General features: G+C 32.6%; 2 protein-coding genes across 2 annotated transcripts; both read right to left on the bottom strand.

Annotated features, from left to right (window-relative positions):
• Positions 1-1,470: 1,470 nt before the first annotated feature.
• Positions 1,471-9,343, bottom strand: LOC126722076 (disease resistance protein RUN1-like; the record flags this gene model as incomplete). The annotated part of the gene is made up of 6 exons (XM_050425229.1): positions 1,471-1,674; positions 1,793-2,040; positions 5,799-7,077; positions 7,175-7,888; positions 7,970-8,242; positions 8,393-9,343. Coding segments are annotated over 4 exons (2,895 nt in total), but the record flags the coding sequence as incomplete, so codon positions are not given.
• LOC126722626 (TMV resistance protein N-like) lies at positions 9,257-12,911 on the bottom strand. Its single transcript, XM_050425768.1, has 2 exons — positions 12,246-12,911; positions 9,257-9,500 (listed from the first exon to the last, which is right to left on the bottom strand). The coding sequence occupies exons 1-2, from the start codon at positions 12,737-12,739 to the stop codon at positions 9,344-9,346; spliced, it is 651 nt and encodes a 216-aa protein (XP_050281725.1). The 5' UTR covers positions 12,740-12,911; the 3' UTR covers positions 9,257-9,343.
• Between the last annotated feature and the right edge of the window lie 1,907 nt (positions 12,912-14,818).

Below are 14,818 nucleotides of genomic sequence, written 5' to 3'. Positions count from 1 at the left end.
GGAGGAGCTTCTCCTCGGATCACCTTCCGTTCGTTCCTCACTTATAAGACTTTCACTGAGGACCCCTAATAACTACTTGCTCCTCCTTGGACAATTCAGCGTTCTCGGACAAAAGTCCAAGGCCCAACATGTTATTCTGGGCCTTTATCCCTACAACAGACAATACTTTTGTTTTGATTTTTCATTGATTTATTATTTAGTTATGAAAGCTCGATAGTATAAGCACTAGAGCTAGTTTAGACTCCTAAATTTTAATTGTGGCTTGATTTATTTTATTCTAAACACACTTACTGCGGAATATACGTGATTAGCAAATTAATTAACCAAAACATTCAACAATTGCATGGATGAATAAATATGTACAAGAAAATAATGTAAAGGGCAGTAGGGAACTCAAATCCAAAATAACACGCAATGTGTTATCAAACAGGAAAACCGAAGAACTCAGCATAAAAACCTCTTCGTGGCTCCCTAAGCCGAAATGATTCACTAGTGAATAAGTTGAAGTACAAGGATATCAAAAAGACAATACAAACCTAATTTACCCAAAGTAATCGAGCTCTTAAAGTTCCAGTTACCAATGGACTTCTTGGAGTTTTGTCCTTACTAGCTTACCTGATCTCGCAATACTGCTTGATTGCACTGCTAAACCTTACCGGCTTAATTTGGCAAAGACCTAATACTTCCTAAGCTCCAAACTCTCTCTACACTCTGAATGAGGGTGAATTGTGTTTGGGTTCTCAAGTTATTATAATGGAAGATGAGAATAGAAGAGATTACAAAAGAATTCTTATTTAAGATGAGTAGCTCTCTCTAAAAGGTGGGTTTTGTGAAAACCTCTCTCTAGGGTTTTTCTTTTGATAGCATCCTTACAATTGTATGGGTAATGAAGGTATATATAGTGTGGGTGAAGGAGAGGAAATGTCATACTTAAAATCTAGTTGTCCAGAGTGTCTCGTGGGTCACTTTGCGAGTTGACGAAGTCGCAAGAAACTCACGAGACATCTTGACTTTTGAACTTTCACATGTGCTACTCACATGACTTTTGTGGGAGCTCTAGTCTCGAGCCAGTCGTGAGCTAGTCGCAAAATTCATTGTGTTGAACAATTTTCGACACTTTAAGGGTCTGTTCGGTTGGAGTGAAAAAATGAGAGGATAGAAAATTGGGAGGGGATAAAAAATGGGAGGATAGAAGAAGTTTAATTTTCTTCTATTTGTGTTTTGTTGTGAGGATAAAAAAGTAGACAAATGAAAAATTTATTTGTTTAGTTGAGAAGAAAAATGAGAGAATTAAAAAGTGAAGTTGGTATAAATTTACAATTATGTGCCCATTAAATAAAACAAAAAAGCAACATATTTTTTTAGCAAAAAAAATTGTGTATATTGAAACAAAAAAGTAACACATTTTTTTAGCGAAAATTTTTTGTACTGTGGATAAAAAAAAAAAAAGAAAAAAAAAAAAAAAACAGTTTCTGTTCATTAAAAAAACATAACTTTACACAATACATAGTGAAATCCCCTAAAAATCCAAGGAACGGTTGTGCAGATTTAAGGCAGAATCATACCAAACAGGAAAACCACAATCCATTTATGCAAAGTCTTTCATGTTGAAACTGGTGCTCAAGCTATTCCACCATGGCCCAGGTAATCTTGATATGAAATTTGGAGGTGGCACTGAACAAAAAGAAAGGGTTAATGGTAAACAAGAAAATTTTACTGCATAGAAGAAAAGTCATCTAAAGAGCAATTTTAATATTTGAACCAAAAAAAAAACTCGGATATAAGATTTTACCTGGCCTTGCAAGAGGTAAAGTACTACGTAACCCACAAAATTATTATTTGAAATCTTCTATGTCACAATGGACAATGCAATACATGGTGAAATCCCCTAAAATTCCAAGGAACGGTTGTGCAGATTTAAGGCAGAATCATACCAAACAGAAAACCACAATCCATTTATGCAAGTCTTTCATGTTGAAACTGGTGCTCAAGCTATTCCACCATGGCCAGGCAATCTTGATATGAAATTTGGAGGTGGTACTGAACAGATAGTAATTTATGAATAGCATTATCATATAAAATATATATATAAACTAAGATGGGATATATAGTTTACATTTTTACCCGTTTGCACCAAATATATATAGTTTATCAATTCAAAGTAATAAACAGAGGGTCTCAAAGCATACAAAGATATCTCTTAGGGACAAAAAAACAAAAGCTTTAGGGATAAAGGAATTTCATCAGCAGCTATAGTTGTTATCCGGATTTTTTTGCCCTTTAATACCATTTTGCTAACAATTTTGCTAGTTAACATTTTGCAAATTATTTTGCAAACTAGTATCTCGAATTTTAGAGACTTAAGTTTCTTGAGACTCGAGTTCTAAGTGGTGGCAAAGCTGAGGTGGATATAAAATCCACGTGGAACTCAAGTTCTTGCTTTCTTCTTTCTTGCTCATTCTCCTGTTCTTCCTGCTTTCTTCTTCTTTCTCCAGACCCAAATCAATCTTCCTTCTTTCTTTCTTCTTTCTCCAACACAAATCAAAACACACCCCCACCCCCATGGATTCATATATTCTCATATCCAAAAATCTCATTTCTCAAACACCCAAACCCAAAAAATCAGAAAATACTCCTACTCAGATCAGATTTAGAGAACCCTAGATCTTCTTCTTTCTCCAGCGTCTTCTTCTTTTAGAGAACAGAGGTCTGGTTCACTTTCTTGGTTTCTCTATAGAAATTGAGTTTGAGAGACTCCAGTTCCACGTGAATTATTTATCCACATCATCTGCGAATTTGAGTCTCTAATACTCGAGTTTTATCACTGAACTTGAGCCTCTGAGGCTCAAGATACTACTTTGTTAATAAGTTTTGAAAATGTGCTTACTAATGAATATGTTTCACAAATCATGTTACATAGCAAATTTCCCTGTTGTTTTTCTCACAAAGATGAAGTTGTGGCCTTGCAATCCTGTTAATTCTAGTACCAATTAACAGAGAAACAAACAAACAAACAAACAAACAACTAAAAACTTGTTCTTTTATATCATTTAAGAAAAGAAACCCAACAATCAATTGAAAATGTATTATGTTCTTCTAGAGATCCCAATCAAAGGTATTTTAGGAAGCCCATCAGCTCAATTTTTGGCCAACATGTTCTAATTGACTAGCTAACCTAGTAAAATATCACACACCAAAACATCCCAAAATCACCGCAATAGCAATATTGGATTGATAGACATTTCGCAATTGAAGATTTCAAACAAAAATATTGCTTGAGCAATGTACATCAATATGATCCCCAAACCAATTACCCAACTACTAAATAGGTAGAAATCAGGTAAGTGCAATGAAGGTTATACACATCTTCATTTTTTTAAATATATATTTTTTTTATTATTACTATCTCAAATTACTTTGTTTTCTCTGTTTTCACAAATACTAAGGGACTCCGTTTATCCCTCCCTTTTTTGGTGTATTGTACATGTTGTTAGCTTCTGAATTGGAAGATATGACAGATAAAAATAAATAAATAAACTGTGGGCTAACCTTGGCTGTACAAACATATAAAATAATTAAAAAGAGAACAAACAGATGGTAACAGTTGACATACACAGTAGATTAAACACGACTTATAACAAAACGAAACTATCAAAAGGAGTTCCCTAATGCTGCAGCAAAAGAATGATTGACCAGGCCACTCTTGAAGTGGGACCTCATCTCAACAAAATGATTAATCATCAAAAAGGGAAAATCTTTTGGCAAATTCCTGCTGTAATATGTATTGGTTAGGCTTAACATGTCTGATAAATATATGCATAATCAAATTCTTCACTTCTTAATATAGTTAAACTATTTAAGGCATAGGATCCAGCATAGCCCTTTTAGGTTTCAATATTATTAGCTGAGTTGTTTTGTTTCTTATGCACTTAAAAAAAAAAAAAAAAAAAAAAAAAAAAAAAAAAAACTTCCATGAACTATTGGCAATACCAAATTCTTTCAGACCTCCACCTTTACTAAAGTAGGGATGGCATCAGCAGAATGCCAGGCATGGTGAACCTCACATTTTACTTTAACTACATGTGTGTATTTCTGTGATTGATTCCTCCCAGTGAGCAGCCTAAATATCAGGTAAAATTAAAGTTTCACAATTGCACCTAAAAGTTCCATGTTCTATCTCCTTTTATTTTTAAGAATTTTGTTTAAATTGTTGAGCCCCGTTCACCAAAAAATAGAATCAACATCCACAACAAACATTTATCATAAATTTTTTCAAATAATAATGTCAGGAGCCATTTGTTGCTAATGATGATAATTCTGCATCCTCATTGCCAGAGTAGAATTTCGAAACCTGAAACACCTAATCCTATTAAGCATCCTTAACATGTGAACCTAAGGTCATCTAACTGAATTCAAACATAACTACTTTCAAAAGAAGTAGTGAAATTGTGGCCAAGAAATTTGTAGACACGTGAAACAGGTATTTTTTTTTTTTACATTCGCATTCAATAAATAAATTGAATGTTTAAAAACTTCTACATAAACTGACTTAAAATAAAATAAAAAATCCCAACTAATAAGCTTAAACAAATGCACGCCAACTAGCAAAGTCAGGAACCAACTATACACCCTCAGACCGAAGTCAACATTTGATATTAAAGATCAAGCATTGGATCTTCAATTCTTCTAATTCCTAATCTGAAATTCTCATTTTTAATAGGTTGCATATGAGATAGGCCACATGAAACATTTTGCACTAAATCTGTGACAAATTTTTTTTGTCAGTGATATATGACAAATATAGTTGTCAGATTATGAAACAAATCAAGGCCAGTAAAGAGGAGGGGGATTATGTAACTTATGATGTCCAAATATGGTTGTCAGATTATGTAACTTATACCTTACAACTCTTACTGGACTCAACGTAGTGCATGATCAAGCCATCTCACAGATCAATCCACTGAGGTCCTGTTTCTATTGTCACTTTGTCAGAAACCCAATGTAGGCACTTCGCTAGTTGGAGTGGCCAATATTTTGGCGTCATGTAAAATATCATTTGCATGTATTATACTAGTTTAATCTAAAAGTAAAGAAATAATTTCAAAATATTTACAAAGTTAATCAAAGATCACTAAATATTATTAGTTGACTTTAACTGGCCAAGAAGTTTTACGAGCTAATTACCAAAAGACAACCACAAGCATTGAATAGAATCCCTTGCTATAGGCATGCAGTCCTCTAATATTTATCTAGTTTTTGGTGAAAGGCCTTCCAAGCTGCAGAATTTAATTATGTCGCACAGCTATCTCAATGAATAATCAAATTTTGCACTATAAAACTGTCATTCTCTCTTGGAATTGTTTCTATTGCTATTACTCCCCCCACCACCGCCCCCCCCCCCCCCCCCCCCCCCCCCAAAAAAAAGAAAAGGAAGAAGAAGAAGACATATCAGGCTACCGTCTCAACAGGGTAACAATCTTCCACTCCAAAAAAAAAAAAAAAAACTTTCTTTAAACTTTATAAACCATTTTTAAGCTAAATAAGTATCACATGACTACAAAGGTCATGACCCTATTACTCATAACTATTACTCATAAAATATGAAAGCATACACAACATAACAAAAACCTCCACAACAGAAGCTAAAACAATCCCCATTCACAAGACCTAAAAGCACTTCCTTTAGGCATATAATGTCCAAGAAACAAAGCAATCACTCAATATCACTAAAAACAACACCATTCAAATACCCAAAAAGAAAAAGAAAAAAGAGAAGGGTTTGGAGTTGTAATACTTACAAGTGAAGGGTGCTAAATTGGAATTGGAGAGATGGGAATCAAAGGAAAGAAGAAAGGCAAAAATTGTTTGAAGTTTGATCAAGGTATCCTCATATTCTTCGACGGTGTACACATTGAAATCAGAGTCATCATTTACAGAGTCAGGGGCCATTGAAGACAAACCCAAATGCAACACACGCACCACTAACAGTTGAGCCTAATGCTGGCCCAAGCCAAAATCAGATCCATTAGTTGTATCAGGGACCAGAGGAGGCTGACGTTCTACTGCATCATGAATCATTTGGTGATAAACTCAAATCATTATGAAATTCCTTCAAAAGCCTCAAAACCAAGTGGGAGAACGATGTAGTAAAAGTGGGAGCTCAGCACCATCAGCGACCAAAGAAAACCCACCAGCATTCACTAAAATACACCCTGGAGACTCATATTTGGTTTTTTGACACCAGCAGGGGTCATCATATTGTAATTGTGAGGAGAAAATCGCTTTTGGTGGTAAAGTCAATTTAAACTCATCAGGATCAAAGTCCCTCCTCCAAGCAGTGTCAAACGCAATAGTTGTTGTTTCTATTGAAATCCCCAAATCTCCTTCATTGTTGAAATTCCTCCTATCCATATCTGACGCAGAAGAAGAGGGGAAAAAAGCTAGTAAAGGCAGGGGCTTGGAGTTATCATGGACTGAGGAAGACTCTGCACTTTGAAATGGAAGGTAAGGAATACCAGATTTGTGAGGACAACAAATGCATTCTACATGAACTCCCCACCTTTTGATGACCGTAGGATTTTGTGGTCTTGACTTATAAGAAGGACAATGTCTACGATGACACCTTTTGGGTTTGATTTCATATACAAACTCAACAAGATTCTGTTCGGATGGATATGAGACGTCCAAATGATTTTGTAAAAACGAACGACACGAAGGAACTAACCATAGATAACTAGAATTTTCCTCAAAAGTTCTTCTCAAATAGACATATTTTCCACGACCATTGATGTAAAAGTAAACTGCAACATGCTGATGTGGCTCATTCTGTCCAAGAGCAATACAGAGAGCGATTTTTGGAAATTTGCGACCAACCCAGAATGAAATGTAATTTCCAACACTTCGATGATTACACCACTCTGGAATCTCAGCTCCTGGTGCTATAATAAAACAAGTAATGCCCTCATCTTCTGATTCAGTTTTAGATGCAAAGTCATCAGATAACTGTGTATTTATTAATAGGTTGGTTCCTGCACCTTCACATGATGTATTTGGTAAAATCCCCATAATTACTTCAACCTGCTTGCAATTAGAAAATTTAATAAACTTCAGTTTAGAAAGCATACTATATTTTTTTAGGGAAGTAACAAAATTGCTAATAAGTTAAGAGATAGACCTGACTCAATAATGATTGTAGATCCAATTTGAAGCAATCTGTTGCATCTACACATTTTATCGATTTTGGAAGGCCTAGAATTTCACGTAGTTGCTTGCAATTTTGAATAGAAAGTGAGATTAATCTAGGAAATCTACTTATGCTTTCAGGAATGGTAATAATATTGGTTCTAGATAGAGATATACTTTTCAATGCAGGGAAGTAATTAGGCTGCATCAAAAAGTCTAATTTATTTAGATTTAGACAGTGTTTGAGATCTAGATGTTCCATCATCAAAAATCCATATCCAGAAATGGTGTCCGGAAGATCCCTAAGATTTGGGCAATCACGTAGGCATAATTTTGTAAGCCCACCTAGATATCCAATTGATGAAGGCAACTCTCTAATACCACTCTCTTGCAAATCTAAATCTCTTAAACATTTCATTTCAGGATGAATATTAGGGAACTTCTCAAGACTTGAACATCTAAAAAGATCAAAAGAATTAAGAGATTTCAACATGAGGTTACTTGGAAGAATTTTAAGCCCTTCGCAACAAGAGAGTCTCCATGTTTTAAGCTTATCAAGAAATCCAACTGATTCATGAATCTCAACTAAATTTACACAACCAAAAAGATCCAATATCTCCAAGTTTGGGGTGCATAATTCTGGTAATTTCTTAATAAATCCACAAGATTCGAGATTGATACGTTTCAAATTTTCAAATTGGAAATCCTGGAAAAAAAATCAAATTTTATTTTCAAAAAAGTTAAAAATATAAATTTAATGAAATTATAAATATTATAATAATCATACCTGCTTGAATAGCTTTTCCAATTTGATTTGACTACCTGGCATCTCGAGAGCAACAAGTTTTTGAGGACAATATTTGGATGGCAAGGGAAAAGGATAATTACCCCAATGAAGAAACCTTAACCCATTTGGAAGATATTTAAGTGGTTCACAAATATTTATATTATAAACTATAAGAAATTTGAGATTTTCCATCCTTTGGAAAGCTTCGTTGTGTAATTGTACTGTAACTGGTTTAGGCGAATACAACATTATGCCTCGAATTTTGTTTGACCCCTAATTGGATAAAGAATAGATTGAAATAAGTATACAATGGTTTTGAAATTTTATTAAAAAAAAATGATACTAATAAACATGAGTTTTATGCAATGTTAAAAAAAATGGTGACAAAAAAAGAGGCAAATTTGAAGAAAAAAGTAATTTTACCTTATTTTCAGTTAGTATTTCATGAGCATCCTTATAATGCCATAACCTGCTACGCTTTCCGAGGATTTGTGGCGATTCACGGCGAACAATTTCCTTACCCATTTGTTGTATCAAGTCATGCATCGAAAATGTGTCATGTTGATCAACAATTATAAGAGACTTATTAACAAGTCTTGAAATACCAGAATTTGGATATGATTCAAAGGCATCTAATATATTTACAACAAGATCCTTGTGCCATCCTTTGAAGAAACATGCAATATCAAGAAAAATATCTTGTTCGGTTCCTTCCAATCCATCATAACTAATTTTGAGTATTTCTTGAATATCTTCATTGGGAATTTTTTCATACTTATCTAATGCACTTTTCCATTCAAGTTTAGATCTTCCACACAAATCAGAACCAATTATTACAAGAGCTAGGGGAAGGCCTTTGGCATAATTTATAACTTGGTTTGCAAGTTCATAATAATCTTTCTCGAGTTTGTTTCCCAGGAAAGCATGCTCTTCAAAAAGTTGAAGAGCTTCATGTTTGTCTAATTCCTTGACCTTATAAGTTGTACAAACTTTTCCAAGAATGGTTAACAAGTGTTCATCTCTTGTTGTTATAATGACTCTACTTCCAGAAGCAAACCAATTAAATTCTCCAAGCAAGTTTTCTATTTGTTTCAATTTATCCACATCATCAAGAATTAAAAAAATCCTTTTACTACAAAGTCTTTCCTTTATCACATTGATCCCTTTGGAAATGTTGTCCACCTTCAAATCTTTATCTTCCAAGATCTCATAAAGAAGTGTCCTTTGTAGTTGTATTATGCCATCGATTGTCCTAGATTTTTCTTTAACATTCTCTAAAAAGCTACTTCTTTCAAAACGGTCAAAAATCCTGTTATAAACAGCCTTTGCAATTGTAGTCTTACCTATTCCCCCAAGACCATGAATCCCTACTATTCAAAAATCAGTTGACTCAATATCTAACAACATTTCTATGGCCTTTGCGTGAGTATCTACTCCAACAGGGTGTTTAGCAACAAATAACCTTGTGCATTTTAACTTAGTACTTGATATCTTTTCCATAATTCCTTGGATAAATTTCGATTCAAGGTTGCTGCGAATCACAAAGCATAAGAAGGTGTAATGAGTTAGACTTGTTGTTTTTTGTTTTGATATAATGTGCAACTTAAATATTTTTTTTAATTAAATAACATCTTTGATAGTCAAATTGGGTTTCTATTTGAAAATTTTGAGGTTATACTTATAGATAATTCATTGAAAAAGCTTAGTGGAGACCCATTTCCTATACTTAGTGGATATACAACTATTATAGGAGAATATGTGTATAGAGTTGTATTTTTTGTAGAGATAATTTTTGGACAAAGAATTGTGTTTCTTTGGTGGAGCTTTTGCTCTATGGTGTATAACAAACTAAAGTATCTTACAACGAATGTGGATAAGTTGTTGTATCTGGGGGTTGTGGAGTAGTGAACGGTTGCAGCGGTTGAGATGTATATTCAAGAGGGCAAGACTTAGGTACAATACTTAGGTGATGTTTCTTAGATTCTTTGGTGTTTCTTAGATTCATCTCTTAAGATTTTGCCATATGGATTTTTTCTTATAGGATGGAAGTGTATTTTTTAGTTAAATAGCCACATAACTGAATTTTAAAAGAAAAACCTTAGGAACAGCACTTAAGGTACTATACCTAAATTCTGTCATATTTAGGATCTCTTGTAGTGGCACAAAATGTCTTAAAGACAGCCAAGCCACTATACCAGTGATATATATACATATATATATATATATATATATCTATCTTATTATTATAATTTTTTTTTTCTTTTTGTAAGTTCTTTTTAGTGATTAAAATGATAAAGTGAAAATTATATGATTTTTTGTGAGCTAGCTAATTTTTTGTAAATTGTTCAAAGATTTTATTATTTTTTTTAAAAAAATGTGGAACCAACAATTTTCTTTGGCAATTGTGTAACTCTCTTATTTATTTTACAAAATGTCTTGATTGAGATATTTGAAAACATTAACTATGATAAATGAGCTTTAAGAATAGTTTACGCTTCATAATCTTTTAATTTGGCTATATAATTAGTTCATAAAATTTAATATTTATGTTTCAAAAATATTTACGTTTCAAGACATAAGTAAATTATGTGGAAACCATCCACCACTAGAGTAAAACTTAAGAGAAAAAAGTTTTCAATAATGATTACCCCTAGAATGACTCAAAGATTTAAAAATAAGAAAATAGATATTGCCTCCTTCTAACACAATACTAGCTCAATTATGGAATGGAAAATAAGTTTTTGAGAGAGAGGAGTTATTGCCAACAGCATTATAGTTCAACTAGTATAAAACTTGTGTTTATGCACGATAAATTTTATAGTGCTATTAATGTTAGTTTGAGTTAATAAATATATAAAATATTAGTTTGACCAAGACATTTAGAGGTACTAAAATAGTTTTTCTTTGCAATTTTTATGATGTTAATTATCCAAAGTTTCTCGTTACATTACTATTACGTATATAATTTTGAAAATTACTATTGGATACTGCATATACAATATCAATTCACAATCACTGTACTTGAAATTATACTAAATACAACACAAAATCAAAAGAATAGATTGGTCCAATAGTATCTCCTAAATTGAAGGAGGATAGGTGCATGAGATCATTTAACTCAATTAAAGTTTTTTAGGTTCAAGATCTTCGCATACAAAATATCTAAATACAAACAATATAAAAAATATGCTCATTAGTTTATAGAAAAAATAACAACAAAAATCTAAACAATTTAATTTTTATGAAAAGTTAGCACAAGCAAAATCCAATTTTGATTCTATTTGAATTTTCTCTAAGTTTTGGTTTAATATATTACTTAGTTAATAATGGACCGTACATAGTCATGGTTATTACATAAATAACTTATAGATTTGAATTACTTTTAGTTACACAAAAAAATGACTCATAAATATAAAATCATTCAAACTCTCTTTTCTTCTAATTTTATATATAAAGTTATATATATGATTATGATTTTTTACGGTTTACATATATTCGACTCCTCGTTTTTTATATTGAATTAATTCATTTGATACAAAAATTAAAAAAAAATTAGATTAGATGAGACATGTGGTGCAAAATAAAACTCTAATTGAAATTTAATTTTTACACCAAATTAACTCATTTGGCACAAAAATTTAAAATTTTAGATTAGATGGGACATGTGACACAAAATTAGACTTTAATTGAATTCCAATTTGAAACCTAATTGGTTTTTCTCTTAGTTTTGGCTATTAATATATATATATATATATATATATATAGATTGGTACCTCCTAGTGTTTATTTATTTATTTTTATTTTTTTAGAATACTAAGTTTTTTAACACACACACAAAGGGAGAGTGGAGAAGGTTTTAAAGAAATTGACAGTGGTGTATATCCAAAAGTTATTGCCAGGAATATTATAGTTCAATTGACATCTTCTAATGATTTTAACGAAGATATCCAAGGTTTGAAACCTTCTTCCTTCAACTATCTAAGTATAAAAACCAAAAAAATACAAAAGAGAAATTGAATGGAACTCTTATACAAAATCAATTATATATAATTTTAGTTCTACCAAGGAATCATGTTAAAATTATTTCTTTCTTACAACAAGTGGGAAAGGAAGATTCACACACAAACACATGCATCACAACGCGCGCACACACTAATATATATGTACCTATGCAAAATAAAATACTTTCATAATTTGCATGTAGTGGTTATGAATAATGAGAAGCCATTTACAGTATTAACCTCATGAAGCTTGAGAGGACTCATGAGATACATACCCATCTCTGTAATGCAATCCAGACAAAGAACCAGCTTCATTCAGAGCTGCCCTCCACCTTTGCACTTTACCCATGTTATTGTTGAATTTTTCTTCATGTTTAGCTAACGCTATTCCAAACTTTCCCTCTTGTTTGCGTACTTTTGATGGATCCACTTTGTAAAAAATTGGTAAGACCAACTTGCAGTTATTTTTACACTCAAGAATCTTGACTAATTCATCCAAACACCAAGTAGATGATGCATAGTTTTCAGAGAATACGATAATCAAAATCATTAATGATTCAATGGTTTTGAGAAGTTCTGCTGAAATTTCTTCACCCTTTTGAAGATTATCATCGATGAAGGTATTAAAGCCCTTATCACACAAAACTTGATATAAATGGCTCATAAATCCATAGCGGGTATCTTCACCTCTAAAACTCAAGAAGACATCATAATTCCATTGGTGAGTGGAAGAAAATAAGGAGGATCCTTTGGGGATCAGCAAAGCCATCGTGAGCTATGAAGAGAAGGTAAGGTTGCGAAGATTTAAAATAGAAGAGGACCGATGGGTTCTGATATAAGGCAGAGAAGAATTGCAAGAGATGATAGGAAATCGACTGGGAAAGAAAAAATTAGGGACGAGAGTGAACTTGTATGGAATATTGATGCCTTTAAAGGAAGATATATTGATTGACTCATTGTCCAAAGTAGAAATCCCACCACAACTTTTGGATAATGATTTCTAACAAATAGTCCACAATTTTACTATTTTACCTTTCAATATTCCAAGGTAAAGACAGAGGGGAAATCTGCGAAATGTAGGACCTATGTCGTTATTGAAGAAGTCTGGTCACACCGAAAGTGCCAATAATTATTTCACTCAATTAGATTCGTTCTGGGAATAATTCTTGTAATACTTTCCTACACCTTTTGTCATTGCGGTAAGTCTTGGTTTTGTATTTGTGAGAGAGTGTCTTTGCTAATGACCACTTTGAAAATTAGTTTCCTTGCCAACTCAATGGAAAGTGGAAAAGACATTCTCTCACCCTCCCTCCGTTTGTGGATGATGGGGCCAAATGAGGAAAAAGACCATACAAAAATGAAGCTACTTTGACATTTGTTTCTTATCAATTTTTGAAAATCCGTTACATCTGATAAATTAGTGATTTGACATTTGTCTCCTATAAATTTTGAAAAATCATTGCATTTTTTTTTTTTTTTTTGATAAAAAAATCATTGCATTTGATAACTAGTGATATGAACGGTTCGAGTGAAAAAATAGCTCCTAGCCTCCCTCCATTTGTAGGATGATGGGGCCAACGGATAGGAAAAACCAAAAAAGCCCATAGAAAATGTTGCTGCCTTGACATTTGTTTCCTATCAATTTTTGAAAATCGCAGCTTCTAATAAAGTAATGATATGTTTGGTTTGGGTGAAAAGTGAGAGTGATGGTAAAAAATTCCCATCCTGCTCAAGCCATCCTATCCCATTCTATCTCGTGTGAATTTCCTCCACCACGAGGAGGTGATGGGACAAAAATAAGTTTTGCCCACCCTATTCCCATCTCACCCTTTAGTGTGTATGTCTATCTTTTTATCTAACATAAATATAAAATTATACATATGTAATACTAAAGGGGTTAAGTGTTACGTTTTTTGAGAACAAACACACACACATAAAGGAGAGAAAAAAAGGGTTCTAATACAAAGGTACACTACAACTCAAAAGCTAGGGTAACTTTTAAAGGAGGGTGTGCCAAGTTATATTACACAAAACACACTCCCTTAAGTCAGGGTAACTTTTAAAGGAGGGTAGAGCAAGTTATACTACACAAAACACACTTTCTTAAGCAATGTGAGCAGGGACGAAGCTAGAAATTTTGGTTTAGGGGGGCCGAGGTTAAACTATCTTGTAGTGAGTCATAATTCAAGAAAAACTCAAAATGCTACATATATGTTTTTGTGCATTGGTTTAATCAATGTAATTCTTATTAGTACTTAAAAAAACCGAAATGACCAATTAAGTATCTTAAGTTCATTTTCCCTTCTAAGTTTCTCTTAGTCCTTTTAACAACCATAAGTTCAACCATTCAAGAAATTAAATATAAATATAATAATTACATCTACAAGAAAATATAAAAATTTTAGAATTAAAAATAACAAAATCCTTATAAGCCAATATGAAATTATATATAAAAATACAAGATGACTTTGGTATTTTGAATAAATCTTATCAATTGGTTTAATAAAAATAAAAAAAAATAGAAGGAGAAGAATACTCTAGTACTTCTCAAGATCTTAAAGTCATTTTTGCTAGTTTCAAATAAGCTTAGCACTCTTTTTTGAGACAAAATTATAAATTTTATGCAAAGAAAAGAAAGAATACAAAGCCAAAAGAATGGCCACACCAAAATAGAGCAGGAAAAAAAAAAAAAAAAAACAAAGCAGGAAAAATAGCTATAGGTATATTCAATAACAGAGAGCAACATTTACTAGCAAGTAGCAACAAATGCGGACAACAATCTCAGCTTACAACATAGAGCAATATAATAACAATAAAGAGCGATATCAGCTCACACTAGATCAGAAAA

This window comes from Quercus robur, chromosome 4 (genome assembly GCF_932294415.1).
Source record: "Quercus robur chromosome 4, dhQueRobu3.1, whole genome shotgun sequence".
NCBI classification, from domain to species: Eukaryota; Viridiplantae; Streptophyta; class Magnoliopsida; order Fagales; family Fagaceae; genus Quercus; species Quercus robur.
Note: the sequence above shows the minus strand (reverse complement) of the source record. Positions and strands in the feature narration are given on the sequence as shown.

Excerpts from the sequence above, each read along its gene's own strand:
- LOC126722626 (XM_050425768.1), bottom strand. The coding sequence starts at position 12,739 with ATGGCTTTGCTGATCCCCAAAGGATCCTCCTTATTTTCTTCCACTCAC. Across the intron at positions 9,501-12,245 it reads GGATTGCATTACAGAGATGG|CAACCTTGAATCGAAATTTA; the intron begins GTATGTATCTCA and ends TGTGATTCGCAG.